General features: G+C 48.5%; 1 protein-coding gene across 1 annotated transcript; it reads right to left on the minus strand.

The window, feature by feature from the left end:
• Positions 1-528: 528 nt before the first annotated feature.
• NPFFR1 (neuropeptide FF receptor 1) lies at positions 529-20,654 on the minus strand. The gene is made up of 5 exons (XM_025282551.3): positions 20,616-20,654; positions 12,872-12,962; positions 7,393-7,737; positions 4,556-4,655; positions 529-2,445 (listed from the first exon to the last, which is right to left on the minus strand). Exons 1-5 carry the CDS (start codon positions 20,652-20,654, stop codon positions 1,566-1,568), a joined length of 1,455 nt encoding a protein of 484 aa, XP_025138336.1. The 3' UTR covers positions 529-1,565.
• Between the last annotated feature and the right edge of the window lie 1,033 nt (positions 20,655-21,687).

Here is a 21,687-nt window from a genome sequence, read left to right on the forward strand (position 1 = left end):
AGCAGATGTATTTTGGAAGGCTGAAAGTGGGTGCTCTGCTCTCCTTTCCTCCTGTCTGTGCATAAATAAACTGATGCTTCTTGTGACCCTGCAGCTGCCTTTCACATTGTGAGCTCTGACCTGGGTCTGGGTGATGGTGGTGGGTCCTATGAGAGAGGAGGGAGGGCAGACACCCCCTTCTCTGGGCTCAGACCCAGACTCTCTGCAATTGACACAGGCTCCCCAGGGATTGTTCTGCAATTGCTCAGGCATCAGTTCAGCTCAGTTCAGTCGCTCAGTCGAGTCCAACTCTTTGCGACCCAATGGACTGCAGCACGAGGCCTCCCTGTCCGTCACCAACTCCTGGAGCTTGCTCACTCACGTCCATCAAGTTGGTGATGCCATCCAACTAACTCATCCTCTGTTGTCCCCTTCTCCTCCTGCCCTCAATCTTTCCCAGCATCAGGGTCTTTTCCAATGAGTCACTTCTTCGCATCAGGTGGCCAAAATATTGGAGTTTCAGCTTCAGCATCAGTCCTTTCAATTAATATTCAGGACTGATTTCCTTTAGGATTGACTGGTTTGATCTTCTTGCAGTCCAAGGGACTCTCAAGAGTCTTCTCCAACACCACAGTTCAAAAGCGTCAATACTTCGGTGCTCAGCTTTCTTTATAGAGCTCATGCTCAGGCGTGACGTCCTGTTAATGGTACTTTGGGGAGAAGAGAATGGCCCTGAACACTTCTTGAAACAAACAAGACAGACCTACACAGAACACACTGTGTTCTCTTGGGAAGGGATCAGGGGAGTGGCTTCAATCATATATAGGAGACTCCAGGACATGGACACCAAGCATCAGATGGACAGACAGACCAGCTTTGCTTTTCATTTCTTCCCAAATGTTTAATTAGAGTTCACATTTTTCACTGTGCTCCGCCCTAAGGGGCCCTTCTGGAGGCAGCTGGAGATGGTCAAAACCAGACAGGCAGGCACTGGAGTCATGCAGGCTCTAGATGAGAGACAGACTAGTCTCATCTCCTCTTCCAGCCTCAGTTTTGCACCCGTAGAGGGGGTATGTTATTGTTTAGTCGCTAAGTTGTGTCCAACTCTTTTGCGACCCCATGGACTGTAGCCTGCCAGGCCCCTCTGTCCGTGGGATTTCTCAGGCAAGAATACTGGAGTGGGTTGCCATTTCCTTCTCCAGGGATATTCCCAACCCAGAGATTCAACTGGCATCTCCTACTTGGCAAGCCGATTCTTTACCAGTGAGCCACCAGGGAAGGCCCAGAAGGGGGATAAGAAACCCTATCCCCAAAGTGTGAGAATTCAGTGAGACGATGCCTAATGATGCCTGTGGCTTCTGCTGCAGAGGCTTTCAGGGAAACAGCGCCTCTCTCTTTCCCCTCCTCTGCCTCTTTCTGAGGGGGAAGGTAACAGAGAAGATTCCACGAACAACTGCTCACTGCCTTGTGTTTGAGAGGGAGACATATGGCAGCCTCTCCTAACACCACACCAGACGCTGTCATGCCTGGGTGTCACATGTGCGGTCGTGGCCCTCGGGTTCAGAGGCCTGCGCTCCGCATCCCCCTCAAATGTCCCAGGCTGGGATGGTGAGGGGCAGATGGGAGCAGCCGGGACCCTCGGCGGCCAAGCTATGGTGGGCCACGCGGCCATTGCGCAGCGGGAGACGGCCGGGCCTGGGGGGCCCGCTGCTCGGCCCCGACTCGGAGGGCAGGCCTGAGTCGCTGGGCTGCACCTCTACGAACACCCGCGTGCGCAGGAGCCGGCTGGCCCGCTGGGAGTAGGCCTCCCGGTGGCTCCCCCACGGCGGCGCGCAGAGCTGGGCGCGGAAGGCGGCCTGGAAGCCTCGGCGGAAGTTCTCGTTGAAGTAGCCGTAGATGATGGGGTTGGCGCTGCTGTTGAAGAAGGCCAGCCAGTGGGCGAAGGGGAAGGCGTAGGCGGTAACCAGGTGTAGCTGCGGCTCGCTCAGCTGCCCATAGTCGATGAGGAGCAGCAGCGCCCAGAGCGGCAGCCAGGACAGCGTGAAGAACAGCGCCACCATGACCAGCATGTGCACCACTCGCGCCCTGCGCCGCGCGCCTCGCCCGCCCTCCCCCGCCGCCTCCTCGCCGCCGGCGCACGCGGGCCCCGGGGCCTGGCACAGCTTGCGGGCGATGCGCGCGTACATGACCACGATCAGCGCCAGCGGCGCCAGGTAGATATGCGAGAAGAGCACGGCCGTGTAGACCTTGCGCATGCCCTTCTCGGGCCAGGCCTCCCAGCACGAGTAGAGCGGGTAGGAGCGGTTGCGGGCGTCCACCATGAAGTGATGCTCCTCGCGCGTGACGGTCAGCGTGACGGCCGAGGGGCACATGATGAGCAGGGCCAGCGCCCAGATAACCGCGATGGTGACCAGGGCCTTCCGCAGGGTCAGCTTCTCGCGGAAGGGGTGCACGATGCAGCGGAACCTGCGGCGACGGAGGAAGGAAAAGCAGGGGGCTGGGAGGGTCCCAAGGGTCCCAGGGATGAGCGCCAACCCCTGGAGGGCAGAGGGCTGGGGGGTGGCAGGGTTGGGGCACTTCACCTCCACCATTGCACCTTAGGTGGTGTCAAAGAAGACTCGGGTGTTAATTATGTTCGTTGACAAGGAAATTGGTTTCTCACCTGTAGGGCGATCAACTCCAAGGTTGGGTGGCCATGGAACAAGACAAAAGGGCAGGTTTCACAAGAACTGAATCCTGTTAGTGCATTTTGGAGGATAAACTGAATAGCTGGCAGCTAGCAGTGACTTAGCTGGCAGATTCTGTCCCTGAGTAGGCCGATTGGGTAGGTGTATCAAAGAAAACAAATTTTAGCTGTTTATGGCTTCTCCAGAAAACCTTGGGAGGTCAGGTGTGGAGTCTATGTGACAGGTTCTCCCTATATCATCTTAGCCAGCATCCTTCCAACAGTGCCTCCATAGTATCAAGACAGTTCTGCACCATTTCCTCCTTAGGATGTCTCAGCTGTGATTATTATTACACCCTTACTTTACATATGGGATTCAGAGGTGTTAAGTAACTGGCTCAGGGTCACACAGCTAGCTAGTACCAAGGACCAAGCTTGAATACAGATTTGTCTTGCTCCACTATGCCATATAAACCGGCAGCTGTAAACCCTCATTGTGCATTAGAATCTCCTGAAGTGTTTTTAAAAATACCTAGGCCCAGTTCTCCTGGTCAAAGGTGTCCATCTAGTTTAGGAAAGTCATGGGGCAATTTAAGGGCTAAACCTGCGCTAGAACACAGGCCTAGAGCTGACTCCCAGCCAACTGCTCTTTCCCCTTCACCAAACTGTCCTGCTCTCCTCCCTCCTACCCTTTTCCTCACCTGACAGCACTTTCCACTTTTCCCACAGCTTGTCTCAAGCCTTACTTTCTCAACCTACCTAACTTTGACCTCCTGGTTTCATAACATCAAATAAGGAACTGCCAGAAAACAAAGAATTCTTAAAGCACACAGTGCTGGCTCTAAGTGCAATAGCACTTAATGAATGGAGAAGGATCCTAGGACAGACCAGGAAGAGTTCCCGGAGGAGATAGGAACTTGAAGAATACCCAAACACCACTGGGAGACATTGTCATCGTTAACAATGACAACAAAATGAAGACCAATGAAGGAGGACTTCCCCCAATTACCCAGCTAATTAGCGGCCTTGCAGATGGGGACCCAGTTCTACCTCCCCAGCTGCCTTCTTCACTGGGTCACAAAAGACTGGATTTGATGAGGGCAGAGGTGGAAGGACGATGAGGACACTAGATTCTAGGAAGGGTGCAGCTAGTAGTGCCTGAGTTTGGAAGAAGACAAGGAGGGGGGTGTGGGTGTAAAGATGAAATAGAATGCTATTAACTGCTGACATATGGTCTCCATACCAGGTAGTATGTATCAGCTTTACAAACAGAAGTTCACTGAAGCCTCCCAGCCAGCCAATAGGGTGTGGACTATTTGACAGGTGACAAGATGGAGGCTCAGTGTAGTTAAATGACCTACCCAAGGTCATCCAGCTAGGCAGCCCTCCAACTTACCTGCCTGCCTCCCTTGCTCTGGGATAAGCACCCTTATTGAAAGGGCTCTTGGAGAGGGAGGAGGACCCTCTTGCAACTGGGTCAGTTGTATTGCAAGCTGCTTGGTCCCTGGCTCCATTCTATTTAGCAGAACCACACTTATCAGAGACTCTGATGGAATCTGAGGCTGAAAGACCAGAAGCAGCAGAAGATGGTGGAGTTGGGGAGTCAGGGACCAGCAAGGAGGTCTACCCCTCAGGAGACAAGGACTGTCCCCAAGCTCCTCTTAGGGCCCAAGAATACCTTTTAAACCTCCTCAGAAGCTGCCTCAAGGTCTTCCAGAAAGAGGTGGCAGTATCCTCTGCAGTCCCCCAATTCTAGAGGGCAGGCAGCCCCACCACCCTTCCCTCTGTGGCTCAGGACCACAGATCGCAGAGCAGTCCTGGCCTTATAGCAGGCCCAGCAGTGGAAATAGCAGCTAGTCCTCATGCTGTGCCCCAGTCAGCCCAGGGTAACCCAGCCAGGAACCCTCTCACCTTTCCACAGCAATAGCCACCAGCGTGAAAACGGAAGCAGACACTGACATGCCCTGCACCAAGCCGCTCATCTTGCACGTGGCGTTGTCAAAGGGCCAGCCTGCAATGACAGAGGCCACTACAAAGTGAGAGACGCCTCATCCACAAAGAGCCAGAGACCTCCAGCCACCTGGGCCAGTCCCCTCTGTGGCTTGTATCTTCCCTCCAGTCAAGCTAGGTTGTCATTCCACCTCTGCTTACACACTTCCAGGAGTGAGGAGCTGACCGGCCGGTACCTCCGTGGTCAGTCCTACTAGAGACAGCCTTTATATCGACCAGCAATTTTTCTCCATGAGCTTTAGATCCATCCAGCCCTGCCTGGATTTCTGCTCCCATAGCCCAGCTCCAAGTTTGAGGCCAGTAGTTCTCAAACCTGGCTGCTCACTAGAATCAACAGAGAGCTTGGAAAAGGATCAGTGCCCAGGACCATGCCAGACTAATCACAAACAGAATCTCTAAGGGTGGGACTCAGACCACCATATTTTCCAAATTGACCCAGGAGATTTAAGTGGCAGCCGAAGTGGAGACCCACTAGGACAGATCCATCCTGACTCACAAGTGGGGGAGGTATAAGCAGCTCCAGCCCATCCTACCTGATGTCCTCACTCTGACCCCTGAGCTTCTGCTTTCTCATGAGACCTGGGTCCCACCTGCTTTCAGGACTGGTAGCCAGGTTCACCTCTTGGCTGCCTGCGGCCCTGTGTTGGTAACTACCTGGTGTTTCCAGCCCTGTAGGCCTGGGATGGGAAGGGGCAGCTTGTTCTTGTCTGTTGTGCCTGTGGACAGGAGTCATCTCCCAAGACTGGGGTCTTCTTTCACCAATGGCCTCTGCCGTGTTGATTTTCTGTCTGTACCCTTACAAGGTACCAGGCACTGGCCCGCTCAGTCCTGACTCCAGCCCCATTACTGTCTCCTTTTTACAGATGTGAAAATGAAGGGGGAGATTAATTTACAATCTCTTTGTCTCTAAATCACTATGGATCAGTGCTGAGAGTTTGATCTGGGTGCCAGGGAGTTTAAATGTGTGGAAAGTCAATATCGCTGTAGAGAGCAGATGGAAAAACATGAAAAAATGTTCAAACCTCATTCATAATTAGAAAAACGCAAATGATACTTGCTGTGGAGAAATAGGAGCTCTCAGACATCACTGGTGGGAATGCAAAGCATTACAGTCCTTCTGGAGGGGATCTAGGCAATGCCTAATTTATGCACTTGTCTTTTGATCTAACAGTCTCACTCTACTCTGAATCTACACCTCTGATGACACAAAATACATATGCACAGGGTTATTAATTGTAGCACTGTTGTGGCTGCAAAATATCAGAGAAACTCTAAATGCCCACATTAAGAAGTTGTTGAATAAACAATGGTTTATACAGATAAAAAAGGACTGGCAGACACTACTGTAACCAACTAGTGACCCCATCACACTATTGTTAACTGGTGAGTGAGCATGCGTGTGTGCACATCTGTGTATGCACATGTGCAGGTATGTGTGCACGCACATGTTTGTGTGTGTTTTGGGAAGAAGGATGCACAGCCTCTGTTCAACATCCCTGAAGGAACCTGTGATTCAGCTGTGATTAAAGATCCCACCAGGCTTAGCCAGAGGACAGCCACGGGGGAAGTGACAGCCCTGGCTTCACTTTCTGGGTTTGTGAGTCCCCAGCCTCACATCCGCTGTAGTGTGTGGCCGTGTGTGCTCAGTCGTGTCTGACTCTTTGTGATCCCATGGACTACAGCCTGCCAGGCTCCACTGTCCATGGGATTCTCCAGGCAAGAATACTGGAGTGGGTTGTCATTTCCTCCTCCAGGGGAGCTTCCCAACCCCAGGGATAGAATTTGCATCTCCTGTATCTCCTGCATTCCAGGCAGATGCTTTATTGCTGAGTCACCTGGCAAGCCCAAATGGCTGGCATAATGGGGAGCATCCTTGGGTGGGCTCGAACCACTAGCCTTTCAGTTAACAGTCCAACGTGCTAACCAACTATACCACAGAGACACCGAAGTCACTCCAAATGGGGCTGTCCAGGCTCTGAATCCTAAGTTTCTGGGAGCTCTGAGCACAGAAGCTGCAGGCACAGACCTCTAGGGGTCTCCCCAGCTCTGGAAACTAGTCCTTCCCACCTAGACTCTGTGGCGCCTTACTCTGAAACAAGAAAAGTGAATCCTGGGAGAAGGTAGATGATAGTGGGATCCTTCTGACATTTTTAGATGCTGGGCGGGAATTTAGAAGTCAAGTGGCCTAGTTCTGCTTGAATCCCTCTACCAGATCCCTGCTAAACAGCCGGCCAGTCCCTACTTAGACACTCCCAGTGACAGGGAGCACAATACCTGTAGGCAGGAACTTTTTATCGTGGAGAACATCTCAAATTTAGGTCCCTATTCAGAGGAAACCTGCCATCTTAGCACTTCTTCCTGCTGGTTCTAGTTCTGCCCAGAACTAGATGGGAGCTCCCCTGGAGAGTAGGACTGAATGGTGCAGTGGTTAGAAATACAGACACTTAGTTGTGTAAACTACAGAACCACCCCTTAATCACTCAGAGCCTCAGTTTCCTCATCCATCAATTGGGGATAACAATTCTTCATTGGATTGTTGTGAGGATTAGTTAAAATAATGCAGGAAGAATAAGTCACACAAAGCCTGGAACAAAGCAAATGGTTAATTCATTGTATCTGTTATTTCTAGTCTAATCCCTCAGCCATAAGACTGGGGAGTTTGAGACAATGGCACCTTGGCCAGGAGACCAGGCCAGCCACGATTTCAGGGGGAAGCTGCCTCTATTGCCCCTACTCACCAGTGATGAGGTTGTCCACAAGGGTGGTGGGCATGCAGAAGATGCCCACCAGCAGGTCGCTGATGGCCAGATTGAGGATAAACATGTTGGTGACAGTGTGCATGTGCCGGTTCTTGAGCACGATGAAGCAGACCAGGGTATTGCCCACCATGCAGAGGAGGAAGATGAGTACATAGGCCACAATGAACATGGCAGCCACTGGGGAGGAGTGCTGGTAATAGGAGGAGAAGGTGAGGTTTGCAGCCGGGGTGGCCTCAGCATCACTCCCATTCTCACTTGGGGGCCAGCTGCTGTTGGAAGGCTGGGCGGGCTCCCCTAGGCGCAAAGGAGCACACAGGTCAGGATCTTAGGTGAAGAAGAGATGACTGACTTCTCACCACTGGGAGATCCTTCTGTGCTCCAGACCCTGACCATGCCCAGCACCTGGGCATGAGCTCAACTCCAATTGCAACTGGATTCACCGATCCAAGACTTTCAACTCACAGCCACTCAGACCCTGATCTCACACCCACTCAGACCGTGATCTCACACCTCCCAACCCGCTTGTCCACCTGTCATTTCATTTCCCAATGTTGGTCACTCTCCAATTGCACACAGTCCCACTGTGCCGCATCCAGGCCCCATACTTCTCAGCCCTGCTCTCTGCCCCAGAGGCTGACCTCTCAGGAACCTATGTCAGCCAGGTTCCCTTGCTCTCTGGGTCATTTTTGTTGTTGTTGTTGTTGGAGTACAGTTCATTCATAGTGTTGTTTCTGCTGTACAGCAAAAGTGAGTCAGTTATACATGTATGTATGTATGTATGTATATACATATATAGGCTTCCCTGGTGGCTCAGAGGTTAAAGCGTCTGCCTGCAATGTGGGAGACCTGGGTTCGATCCCTGGGTCAGGAAGATCCCCTGGAGAAGGAAATGGCAACCCACCCCAGTACTCTTGCCTGGAGAATCCCATGGACGGAGGAGCCTGGTGGGCTACAGCTACAGTCAACGGGCTTGCAAAGAGTCAGACACAACTGAGCTACTTCACTTTCATATATATATGTATCTCCACTCTTTTTTAGATTCTATTCCCTGCCTTCTGGTTTTTCAACTGGGTTTCAGCCAATGGGAGGCACTGAAGGAGATTGAAGGAGTGGAGGAGAGAGAGGTCAGGGTATTTATCTCCTGATTCCCTCCCTGCCTGGACCAGGTCTGCCCATGGGGCTGTCTTTATGGGTGCAGCTCTGGCTGGGTAACTCCTCTTCCACGGCTCCAGTTCCTGCAGGGCTGCAATGACAAGGTTCCCCCTCTGCAGCGACAGCTTCCTGTGGTTGGCCGTCCCTGTGTGCATCACCATCCCATGCTGATTCTCTTGCCCTCCTCTCCCCGCTGTCAAGTGTCTCTACCAAATTCTCTTCAGTTAAACCCTTCCCGCTGTCAAGTGTCTCTACCAAATTCTCTTCAGTTAAACCCTTCCTGAGTGCACCACCTGTTTTCTTCTGGGATCCTATTACACCCTCAATATCTTTGGCGTCCCTCCTCATCATCGCCACAGACTTTAGTTGTGGAAGACAAGAAGGCAGTAGAGGGAGGAAGACTAAAAGGGGCCTCTGAACCAGGGCTGAGGATCAAAGGCACACATTCAATTCTTCAGACCATCCAAAGCCAAGGCCACCACCCATCCTTCACCTTCTCCCATCGTGGTATCAGCTGCTTCATTTGCACAGCTTTTAGCAAAGAGTTTCCATATCTACTGGGCTTCCCTGGTGGTAAAGATGGTAAAGAATCTGCCTGCAGTGTAGGAGACTCAGGTTCAATCCCTGTGTTGGGAAGCTCCCCCGAAGAAGGGCAAGGCAACCCACTCCAATATTCTTGCGGGGAGAATCCCATAGACAGAGGAGCCTGGCAGGATATAGGGGTCACCAAGAGTTGGACATGACTGAGCAACTAACATTTTCACTTTTCCTTATCTGTTATTTGTTCCAATCCTTCCTGCTATCTCATGAGGTAAATAGGTTAGGTATTAACCCCATTTGAAATGGCAGGACTGTGACCAGAGGGGTTCCCAGACTTGCTCAAGAGAACACTAATCTCTGCAGCTGAGTTGCCGTGGTTCTGTGTCTCTAATGTGCCTCAGGCTTCAGTGTGTGTTTCCCCAGTCACCTTTGGAAGGAGTGGCTGAGTGTCCAACCACAAATCTTCTGGGAAGTCATTAGTTGTGGTGACTCATGATATTGTCTTGTAAACTCTCCTCCTGCTTTCCTCTGGGACTGAATGGGGCCTGTTCAGGAGATGAGGAGTCACTGGGGAGTCTTCTGTTGCATATAGAGCTCAGCCACTGGCCTGGAGGCCCACAGGAGCCTTGGGACCAGAGACTAGAAAGACCCTGGGGGAAGCACAGGCTAATAAGCTGGCATGGTGGGGTCACAGGGACCAGCAGGTGCAGGGGGCACTCGGGTCAGAGGAGAAGGGTGTGCCAGTGGAGGAGGAGACGCTGGGAGTGTTGGGTGCACAGTGAGAAGGAAATGATACTACTTGGTGAAGGAAATGATCTGCTTAGGCCCTCCAGGGGCATCCGATTGTACCCGAACATCTTTATTTTAATATGACAAACATGTACAAGAGAGAATGTAAGGGTGAATGTATATAAGAGTATATAGTTTAATGAACCATGACGAGAGAAGGGTATGAAGAACCTCCAAGCGTACATTATTCACCTTCAACAATTACCATCTCAAGGCCAATATTGCTTCATCCATACCCACACCTCTCCTTGGATGATTTTGAAGCACAATCACTTCTCTTTTGTTCATAAATATTTCAGATTGTGTTTCTAAAATGTAGGACTCAAAAAATCCATAATCCAGTGTCAAAATTAACCATTGTGTCACAATATTATCAATTATGCAGCATTCAAAATTCCCTCATTGTTAGATATTTTAACTAATTTATTTTTTACTGGAGGATTTACAGAATTTTTTAAATAACTGGTTTGTCTGAGTGAGGATCCAAATGAGATTTCCATTTCTATTATGTATTATTATGTGGCAAACCACCCCAAAATCTAGTGACATGGCACTGTGGCTTAGTCATCTGAGTGGCCCTTCTGCAGGTCTCTCTTGGGATCATATAAATGTCTGGGTCATTTGTCTGTAGAATTTCTCACAGACTGGATTTTGCTGATTGCCCCCTCTTGATGTCATTTTACACATTCTGCTCTCTGTCTGCTGTATTTCCTGTAAATAACAATTAGATCTAGAGGCTTGATCTGATTATGTCTGGTGGACTTTCTCTCTCTCTCTCTCTTTTTTTTTTTTTTTTTTTTTTTGGCTGCAGCTTGCAGAATCCTGGGCTGCAGTGGTGAAAACCTGGAATCTTAACCACTAGGTCACCAGGGAACTCCCTGGTGGTCTCTTTCTTAATGCTAAGGTTGAACAGTGGGCTTAAGTGATGTCAGCTTGATCCCTCCTCTATCAAGGAGCCTTTCTCATTAGCTTTCACCAATGTTTTCAGCAGGAGCCACTAACTGTTGCCTAGACTCCTCATTGCATCTCATATACAACCCAAACTCCTTACTGCATGGTCTGATTCCTGTTGCCATCGATCTGGCCTCATCCCCCTGCTACCCTCCCCTTTGTCCTTTGTGCTCTGGTCCCCTCTTGATGCCTCCAACGAACTCTTGCTCTTTCCAATCTCAACACCTTTATCTCTTCCTAGTCCCTCTGCCTTTCCCCCTCCTTTAGCGTTCAGCTTAAATACTGTCTTCTTGGAGAAGCATGACCTGATTATTTAATTTAGGTGCCCACTATTATCTCTCATGGCATCTTGCTTATTTTCTTCCATCTGCCAATATTTTCTCCCCCCCCCAGTTTTATTGGATTTTTTTTTCCTCCAACTTTGAAAATCAGCTCCTGGAGAGGAAGGATCTTTTCTTTCTCATTGATGGGAAGATATCCTCAGCATCTCAGCAGGGCCTGATCATTTGTTGTTAATAAATGGTTTACTAAATGGTTGTTAAGAGGATAAATACATGTATGAAGAGAAAAAGGAAGGAAAGGCAGATCCTGATGTCAGGTGACAGGGTCCTGCTCAAGGCTGGCGTTGCTAGTGTTGAGAGGCCTTTTCCAGGGTCCTCTGGAAAGAACCCCCACCACAGTCTGTTGGGAGCCTCCTTAGTTAGCTCACTCTTGCTGAGCCTCAAAATCAACCTGAACAACTTGGGGAAATCTATGGGTGTGGATGAGCAGAGGAAATTGTCAAAACCTGCCCAACTAAATTCTAGCCTGTGTGTTTGCCCTGCTACCTTTCACTTGGTTTCAAGGGACTGCTTAGTGAGCTCATATCCCAAAGGCTGGCCCTGAGAAGTGTCTGGGAGCAACCCTGCCCATCCCTGGACCCTTGGCTGAGCCTGAGCATCAGTCTCTACACTTAGGACAGTTTCCAGCACTGTAGACTGATTTATTCTCAATTTAGTTAAACTCCTTCCTATTCCTGGCAATTCCCCTGGCTGGTGGTGAGATGGGTTGGAGGCAGGCAGGCCTCCCACCCCATCTGGACCCCATACCAGAAGCTGGAGACCTCATTAACAACTGGACTTGTCCTTCTGGGGATCCGCCTGGTGCCCTTGTGGATACATTACAGCCTGTGAAAATTTCATCCGCTCTACCCAATTATGCCATTCCCCTTTCCTCCAGGGCATTCTCATGATCTCAGAGATTAAGCTCTGAGCCACTGAAAGTCTGGGGCCAGAGAAGATGAGGAAGCCCTGGTTCTCAGTGTGTAGTCCCTGACCAGCAGCATCAGCATCACCTGGGACTTGCTAGAAATGCATATTCTCAGGAATCACCCCTGATCTAGAGAACCAGAAACCCAGATATCTCTGTTTTAATGTATCTTCCCCATGATTCCAATGGACACTCCAGTCTGGGAACCACAGAGCTGAAGGTCTTAGCCCAAAGACCCTGGAGGTAGTGGATGCACATAGACTGGTAAGTCCCAGCCCTCTTTTCTCCTGACTTCAGGCAATAGACAGAATATTTGTGTCTCCTCAAAATTCATACCCAGTGTGATGGTATTTGGAAGCAGGGCCTTCGGGAGGCATAGCTGACCCTTGAAAAATGCATGGGGGTGATTCGGGGCTCTGACTCCTGTGCGGTCAAAAATCCAAATATGACTTTAAATTCAGCTCAGTCAGCCCTGAATATAAATTTACAGTCAGTCCTGCGAATCCATGCATGGATTCAACAAGCCTCAGATCATGTAGTACAGTAGTATGCATCTATTGGGAAAAAAATCTGTGTATAAATGAAGCAGTGCAGTTCAGACCCGTGTTGTTCAAGGGTCAACTCTAATTAGGTCACAAGGGCAAGCTCTCTTGAATAGGATTAGTGCCTTCATTTTAAAAAGACCTCAGAGAGCTCCCTCGTCCCTTCCACCACATAAGGACACAGGAAGCTGTGTATAAACCAACAACAGGATCCTCACCAGACACTGAATCTGTACCTCGATCTTGGACTTGCCAGTCTCCAGATCTGTAACAGGTCAGTTTCTGCTGTTTAACAGCCACAAGGTGGCGCAGTGGGAAAGAATACGCCTGCCAAGGGAAGAGACCGCAAGGGATACGGGTTTGATCCCTGAGTCGGGGAGATCCCCTGGAGTAGGAAATGGTAACCTGCTCCAGTATTCTTGCCGGAAAAATTTCATGGACAAGAGGGGCCTGGAGGGCTACAGTCCATGAGATCGCAAAGAGTTGGACACAACAGAGCGACAGAGCATGCACATAGGCATAAAAGCCACCCAGTCTATGGTATTTTGTTACAGCAGCAAAAGTAAGACATCTCCTCATCTGCGTGGGAGGTTACTGTTCTTGTCTTTAGAGTGGAAACACACAATTCCTGGCTGTGACCTCGGGTAGGTCATGTCACCTCTCTGGAAACCAGAGTCCTCACTAGTAAAATGGAGAGAAAGTGAAAGAAACTGAAAGTCGCTCAGTCGTGTCCGACTATTTGCTATCGCATGGACTGTCCATGAAATTCTCTACGCCAGAATACTGGAGTAGGTAGCCTTTCTCCTCTCCAGGGAATCTTCCCAACCTAGGCATCAAACCCAGGTCTCCTGCATTGCAGGCGGATTCTTTACCAGCTGAACCACAAGGGAAGCCCAAAATGGAGATAAGCTCACACTTACTGAAAAAAGTGAGATATGTGAAGAAAACTTGACACAATGCGGGACACACAACACTCAATGTGTTAACCCAGCAGCAGCTGTGCTGATGGTATTAAACTGCACAATGGATCCGAGGGTAATATTTTATAATACTCTTGTTGTGGGCCTCCCTGAAAAGCCTGGAAGATGTGTGAGAGAGAAGGCAACACCAAAATGAAGGTCCAGAGCACGGAATCCAGCTGGGTACTCCAAGTTCACAGTTCTCCCACTAATGACTGCATCGTTAGCGCCACCTACTGGTCTGCCCTGGTACCACACAGAGCTCAGCCCTAGATTGGAGACCCAGTTAGTTACCTGGTGGCTCAGACGTTGAAGCGTCTGTCTTCAATGCGGGAGACCCAAGTTCGAGTCCTGGGTTGGGAAGATCCCCTGGAGAAGGAAATGGCAATCCACTCCAGTACTATTGCCTGGAAAATCCCATGGACAGAGGAGCCTGGTACGCTACAGTCTGCTGCTGCTGCTGCTAAGTCGCTTCAGTCGTGTCCGATTCTGTGCGACCCCATAGACGGCAGCCCACCAGGCTCCCCCATCCCTGGGATTCTCCAGGCAAGAACACTGGAGTGGGTTGCCATTTCCTTCTCCAATGCAGGAAAGTGGAAAGTGAAAGTGAAGTCGCTCAGTTGTGTCCAACTCTTAGCGACCCCATGGACTGCAGCCTACCAGGCTCCTCCGTCCATGGGATTTTCCAGGCAAGAGTACTGGAGTGGGGTGCCATTGCCTTCTTCGACGCTACAGTCTATGGGGTCTCAAAGAGTCGGACACGACTGAGCAACTTCACTCCTCACTCCTATATCATTATGACCAACCTAGACAGCATATTGGAGAAGGCAATGGCAGCCCACTCCAGTGCTCTTGCCTGGAAAGTCCCATGGACGGAGGGGCCTGGTGCACTGCAGTCCATGGGGTCGCGAAGAGTCGGGGACAACTGAGTGACTTCACTTTCACTTTTCACTTTCATGCATTGGAGAAGGCAATGGCAACCCACTCCGGTGTTCTTGCCTGAAGATTCCCAGGGATGGAGGAGCCTAGTGGGCTGCCGTCTGTGGGGTCGCACAGAGTCAGACACGACTGAAGCAACTTAGCAGCAGCAGCAGCAGCAGACAACATATTAAAAAGCAGAGACATTACTTTGCCAACAAAGGTCCTTCTAGTCAAGGCTATGTTTTTTCCAGTAGTCATGTATGGATGTGAGAGTTGGACTATAAAGAAAGCTGAGCGCGGAGGAATTGATGCTTTTGAACTGTGATGTTGGAGAAGACTCTTGAGAGTCCCTTGGACTGCAAGGAGATCCAACCAGTCCATCCTAAAGGAGATCAGTCCTGAATGTTCATTGGAAGGACTGATGCTGAAGCTGAAACTCCAATACTTTGGCCACCTGATGCGAAGAACTGACTCATTGGAAAAGACCATGATGCTGGGAAAGATTGAAGGCAGGAGGAGAAAGGGTTGATAGAAGATGAGATGGTTGGATGGCATCACTGACTCGATGGACATGAGTTTGAGTAAGCTCTGGGAGTTGGTGATGGACAGGGAAGCCTGGCATGCTGCAGCCCATGGGGTCGCAAACAGTCGGACACAACTGAGTGACTGAACTGAACTACACCATTCAGCGCCCACTTCCTGAGAGCCTCAGGGTGAACACGGCCTGACCTTCTGAAGAACACAAAAGAGCACAGTACAATGGCTAATAAACACATGAGACGAAAAATTCATTTGTAATCAAAGAAATGCAATTTTAAAAGAACACTGGGTGAGCATGCCATCAATCAGACTGGCAGAGAGGAAAAGCGCTTGGTGACCCCAGGGGGTGGCTCTGCACTGTGGGGGTTGGAAGGACACACATCAGCTCAGCCTTTGCAAACGGGGCACATCCATCCAGCACCCTGATCCAAGACCCACTCGAAGAGCCAGCCAGTCCACTTTTAGGGATTTACTTAAGAAATAGAACAAGTTCTAATGGTGGGAGGAAATGCTGACCAAGGTGGCAATAGTTACAAAATAGTAGGTAGAAGCATTATAAACTGTGTTCCATATAAAAGTGTGTGTGTGTGTGTGTGTGAACAAATGACCAAAAAACCCCAGAACAAACAAAAGACATTAACAGTGTGTAACAGTGTGTTTTAAGTAATTTCTTTTTCCTTTGCACTAACTTGAGATCTAACCTTTCTCATCATAAGGAAACTCTGATAAATATGATTAAAATATTCACGACAGCTCTGGTTCTCAACTCTGACGGCCCCACTGGCAGCACTTTTGGGGGCATGGGAAGCAGAACCCACCTGGATTTCCAAGAAATTTCTGTGTCCTGCGCTGGAGGGAAACCAGCTAGCTTGCTCCTCTCTCTGGCAACCTTCCCCTGCATGGGCCTCTTCCCCACAGGTCTCCCACACCAGGCAGTGTGAGCAGACATCCTCCTCGCCTCTGGCCTCCCTCAGCCACAGAGATCCCAGGCTGGGCAGGCAGCTCTGGAGGCTGCCAGAGGCTCTGAGGAAGCCACTAGACTGGGGCTGGGCTGGGAGCAGGGTGGGAACTGTGCCCTCTGATGCCTCACTGCATAGCACACCACGCAGCCAAGGCCCAGTGGGGAAGGCCTGAGACGGACTACTGCCCGGCTGATCCAGCAACTCTGCAGGAGGACAGACAGACTGCAGTGTCTGTCTGCAGGCCCTCAGAGATCCTCCAGGCCCTATTGTTGGTCCAGCCACCCAAGAATACCTCCTTCTGCCCTCCAGTCAGTATCCAGCCAGTCAGTAACCCTTGCTTAATTCGACCTGGCAAGGACACAGCTTCTAGACCAACTCTGAGCGCCAGAAAATTCTTCCTGTTGTTGAGTTGTCTTACTGCAACTTGTCCCCCACCTGTTCCAGTTCTGCTCCTTGAACAAGAATGGGCCCCTGTCCCCAAGGTCATCCCCCTCTCCCGGCCTTTTTCCCCCACTCTCAACATCTCAGGGTCTTTTCAGTAAGTGGGAGTTTTGGGCCCATGTCCGTCAGGCAGTTGGTTTTTATCTCCCCAGAAACTTTCCTCAAGATTACAAGCCAGATCTCCTCTCTTTCAAATGTATGCAATTGATTTTTTTGGACCTAAATTCAGGTCTTAGCAATTTACTTTACATTTCATTTTCTTGGGTTTGATCCAGTGTTCCAGAATGTTAAGATACCCTAATTTAAATTTTGAACCTGTTGCTATGTGGGTGTTACGGCTCTTAACCACAGATGTGACGAGCATGCCTTTCGTTTTCCCTCTCAATTATTTAACATCAATGTCAAGGTCAAAGTCTGAAGGCCCTCTAAGCTGCATTAAAGTTAATACAAAGTCTTGTCATCAGTCCTCCAGCCCCTTTGACACAGCTCAGTTTCAAGGGCTCTCATGAGAGATCTTAGCAGGGTCCTGCTAAAATCTCGTAATTCATCTTTCTACCTCTTAGAAACCCAGTGTGAAAGAGGAAATGTGGGAGGTTTAGCCTGAGTTGGTTTTAGCACTAATATTGGCCCCTAATGACTACTACATTACTACATTTTTTTCTTTGATTTTGAAAAAAATTTTTTGTTTTTATAAAAAAGGCAATATGTTTACTATAAAGCAGTTCTGAGCACTACAAAAGAAAAGTGAAATAAACATCCCTGAAATTTCACACCAAGAGATGCCCCCGTGGCCATTGCCTTTGTGATGCTCCCAGCCACATCCCAAAGGTTCTGGCCAAGTCGACTGACTGTACCCTGCATTTCCAGCATCTCATGAAGCCAACACCAGGGCTCTCTGTTTTGCTTTCTTTGAAGCTCAGTTCTGTTCTTGCCTTTTCTCCTTTTCCCATCTCAGTCTCCTGACTTCTGCTTTCAGGCACCAGCTCCTTCTCTTAGGGTATACTTTCAGAAGCAGGAGCACCCAAAGATACTAGTGACCATCTCTTTGCATATACTTTACATATACATTTAATAATAAGCCTATTTAATTTTGCATAAAGGAGATCATACTACATGTGTGTTCTAAAGCCTGCTTTTTAAAAAGTTACTTACAGTAGGTAGTAAATATATTTTCATACCAGTAAATAAAATCCTAAACACAACTCATATGGCATGCTGTTGCAAGTGCTCTCATCATTTAATTTACTTAACTTAGGGACATTAGATGATTTCTAATTTTGCACTGTGATGAAAATGCTTATGCACATATCTTTGCAAGTGTACAAGATGCCTCCTTTGAAAAAATTCTGTGATGTCTGATCGCTTTATTGTCTTCTAAGTCAGCAAAAACAAGACCTGGAGCTGACTGTGGCTCAGATCATCAGCTCCTTATTGCAGAATTCAGCCTTAAATTAAAGAAGGTACGGAAAACCACTAGGCTATTCAGGTATGACCTAAATCAAATCCTTTATGATTATACAGTGGAAGTGACAAACAGATTGAAGGATTAGATCTTGTAGACAGAGTGCCTGAAGAACGATGGATGGAGGTTTGTAACAATGTACAGGAGACAGTGACCAAAACCATCCCCAAGAAAAAGAAATGCAGCAAGTCAAAATGGTTGTCTGAGGAGGCCTTACAAACAGCTGAGGAAAGAAGAGAGAAGCAAAAGGCAAAGGAGAAAGGGAAAGATATACCCAACTGAATGCAGAGTGCAAAGAATATCAAGGAGAGATAAGAAAACCTTCTTAAGTGAACAATGCAAAGAAATAGAAAACAATAGAATGGGAAAGGCTAGCGATCTCAAGAGAATTAGAGATACAAAGGGAATGTTTTATGCAAAGATGGACACAATAAAGGACAGAAACAGTAAGGACCTAACAGAAACAGAAGAGATTAAGAAGAGGTGGCAAGAATACACAGAAAAACTGCACAAAAAAGATCTTAATGAACCGGATAACCGTGATGGTGTGATCACTCACCTAAAGCCAGACATCCTGGAGTGTGAAATCAAGTGGGCCTTAGGAAGCATTACTACAAACAAAGCTAGTAGAGGTGATGGAATTCCAGCTGAGCTATTTCAAATCCTAAAAGATGATGCTATTAAAATGCTGCACTCAATACACCAGCAAATTTGGAAAACTCAGCAATGGCCATAGGACTACAAAAAGTCAGTTTTCATCCCAATCCCAAAGAAGGCCAATGCCAAAGAATGTTCAAACTACCAGATAATTATGCTCATTTCACATGCTAGCAAGGTAATCCTTCAAATCCTTCAACAGTATGTGAGCCAAGAACTTCCAGGTTTACAAGCTGAATTATAGAAAAGGCAGAGGAACCAGAGATCAAATTGCCAACATCTGTTGGATCATAGAAAAAAGCAAGAGAATTCCAGATAAACACCTACTTCTGCTTCATTGACTATGCTAAAGCCTTTGACTATATGGATCACAACAAACTGTGGACAATTCTGAAAGAGATGGGAATACCAGACCACCTTATCTGCCTCCTGAGAAATCTGTATGCAGGTCGAGAAGCAACAGTTAGCATGGAACATGGAACAATGGACTGGTTCCAAATGGGGAAACGAGTATGTCAAGGCTGTATATTGTTACCCTGCTTGTTTAACTTATATGCAGAGTACATCAAGCAAAATGCTGGGCTGGATGAATCACAAGCTGGAATCAAGACTGCTGGGAGAAATATCAATAAACTCAGATATACAGATGACCCCACCCTTATGGCAGAAAGCAAAGAGGAACTAAAGAGCCTCTTGATGGAGGTGAAAGAGGAGAATGAAAAAGCTGGCTTAAAATTCAACAGTCAAAAAATGAAGATCATGGCATCCAGTCCCATCACTTCATGGCAAATAGATGGGGAAACAATGGACACAGTTACAGACTTCATTTACTTGGGTTCCAAAATCATTGCAGATGGTGACTGCAGCCATGAAATTAAAAGACACTTGCTCCTTGGAAGAAAAGCTATGACAAAACCAGACAGCATATTAAAAACCAGAGACATTACTTTGCCAACTTAGGTCTGTATAGAGAAAGCTATGGTTTTTCCAGTAGTCATGTACAGATATGAGAGTTGGACCATAAAGAAGGCTGAGCGCCAAAGAACTGATGCTTTTGAACTGTGGTGCTGGAGAACTCTTGAGAGTCCCTTGGACAGTGAGGAGATCAAACAAGTCAATCCTAAAGGAAATCAACCCTGGATATTCATTGGAAGGGCTGATGCTGAAGCTGAAGTTCCAATATTTTGGCCACCTGATGCAAAGAACTGACTCATTGGAAATGACTGATGCTGGGAGTGATTGAGGGCAGGAAGAGAAGGGGACGACAGAGGATGAGATGGTTGGATGTCATCACTGACTCATTGGACATGAGCTTGAGCAAACTCCGGGAGATAGTGAAGGACAGGGAAGCCTGGCATGCTGCAGTCCATGGGATCACAGAGAGTCGGACATGACTTAATGACTGAACAAGTGTTCACTAAGTGTTTGATAATTTATTCTGAAATTTTAAATACAGGTCAATATTTTTCTTAGCAGTTTAGGGCTTGTTTTTATCTACCTTTTCTTCCTTTCTGAAAATCAGGACATTTGCCCATCTTCAGTCGTCTGGCACTTCATTCTCTGTCATTTCCTCTAAGACAAAGATTACATCAGAGAATGCCCACATCGGAGAATGCCTCCAGGTCCCTGGGATGCTATTTGTCTGAGCTTAGATTATATGTGGCTTGATGCCTTATCCCATCACTTATCTTGGGCTTCAATCTCCCCCTTAGGTCCCTCATTTCACCATTTGAAGTAAAATTGCCTGTGCGGCCTGCTAGGCTGCCCTCCCTTGTGTGTTAAGGTTACATGCACCACAAGCCCAAGCCCAACGCAGGTTCCTCTGCTATCCTTATGCAAACTTTGAAAGCACTTTGCTCTGTCTTTACCAGTTTTCCTTGGCTTCTGTTCATGGAGGCTTCCGTGCTTTGCTAACACTATCCTTCCAGATCCCACTAATCGTCTAGACGCATCTTGAGTTCTGTATTTCTCATTGGATCTTGTGTGTGTGCACTTTTCAACCCTAGCTCATTGGAAAGCAACAAGTGCAGCTGCACACCGTGTTCTGTAAAACTCCCTTTTCTTTCTTGCCAGCCATGTTTGCAATTGTACTGGCTTGGAATTTCCGGGTTTTATTACCTCCTGGAGCAGCCTTCTTTTACGGTATGATTTTATTCAACACATCTTGTCTGATTTTACCCTCACAGCCACACTGTGAGTACAGCCAAATGTAAGTTTCTCCATTCAAGAGATAGGTAACCAGTTGCACAAAGTGCGTGCGTGATAAGTCGCTTCAGTCGTGTCTGACTCTGTGACCCTATGTACTGTAGCCCACTAGGCTCCTCTGTCCATGGGATTTTCCAGGCAAGAATACTAGTGTGGGTTGTCATGCCCTCCACCAGGGGCTCTTCCCAACCCAGGGACCGAACTCACGTCTCTTAGGTCTCCTGCACTGGTAGGCAGATTCTTTACCACTAGCACCACCTCGCACAGATTTAGGCAAATCCCCAAATCACCCAGCAAGCCAGTGGACCAGCCCTGGATTCTCCAGTTCCTTAGCTAAAAGATGGTTTCCTTTGCCTACACCAGCTGAGACAGAGGTCTGGCTCCCAACCTGGTAAGGCTGGAGCAAACAGCTTTATGGAAGACAATTTTTCCACAGACCAGGACAGGGGTCGGGGGGTAGGGGGGTAAGAGGGGTGGAAAGGTGGGATGGTTTGGGGATGATTCAAATGCGTTACATTTATTGGGCACTTTTATTTCTATTATTATCGCATCAGCTCCACTTCAGGTCACCAAGCATTAGATCCCAGAGGTTGGGGACCCCTGCCTTAAAGTTCTGGAGGTCAGGTCCGTAGTTCCCTCTCCTTTCTCCCAGGGAGGGAAATTTTGCATGGAGGAGACCTTGTCTAGAATTCCATCTCTCCGACTTTGCCGCCTGGAAGGAATGACAGTTCCTTTAACGCTAATAAGCAAGCTGTCCTCACCTAGTTTCAAAGGAGCCCCCTCTCAGGCAGGAGGGAGTGTTCTAGGCACTCGGGGCATAGAGGCTTCTGGGTCTTTCCCCTACCTCTCTCTGTCTCACACACACATATTCAGGCACACACTCTACAAAGCACTCTAGGTCTTTC

This window comes from Bubalus bubalis, chromosome 4, assembly GCF_019923935.1.
Source record: "Bubalus bubalis isolate 160015118507 breed Murrah chromosome 4, NDDB_SH_1, whole genome shotgun sequence".
Lineage (NCBI taxonomy): Eukaryota > Metazoa > Chordata > Mammalia > Artiodactyla > Bovidae > Bubalus > Bubalus bubalis.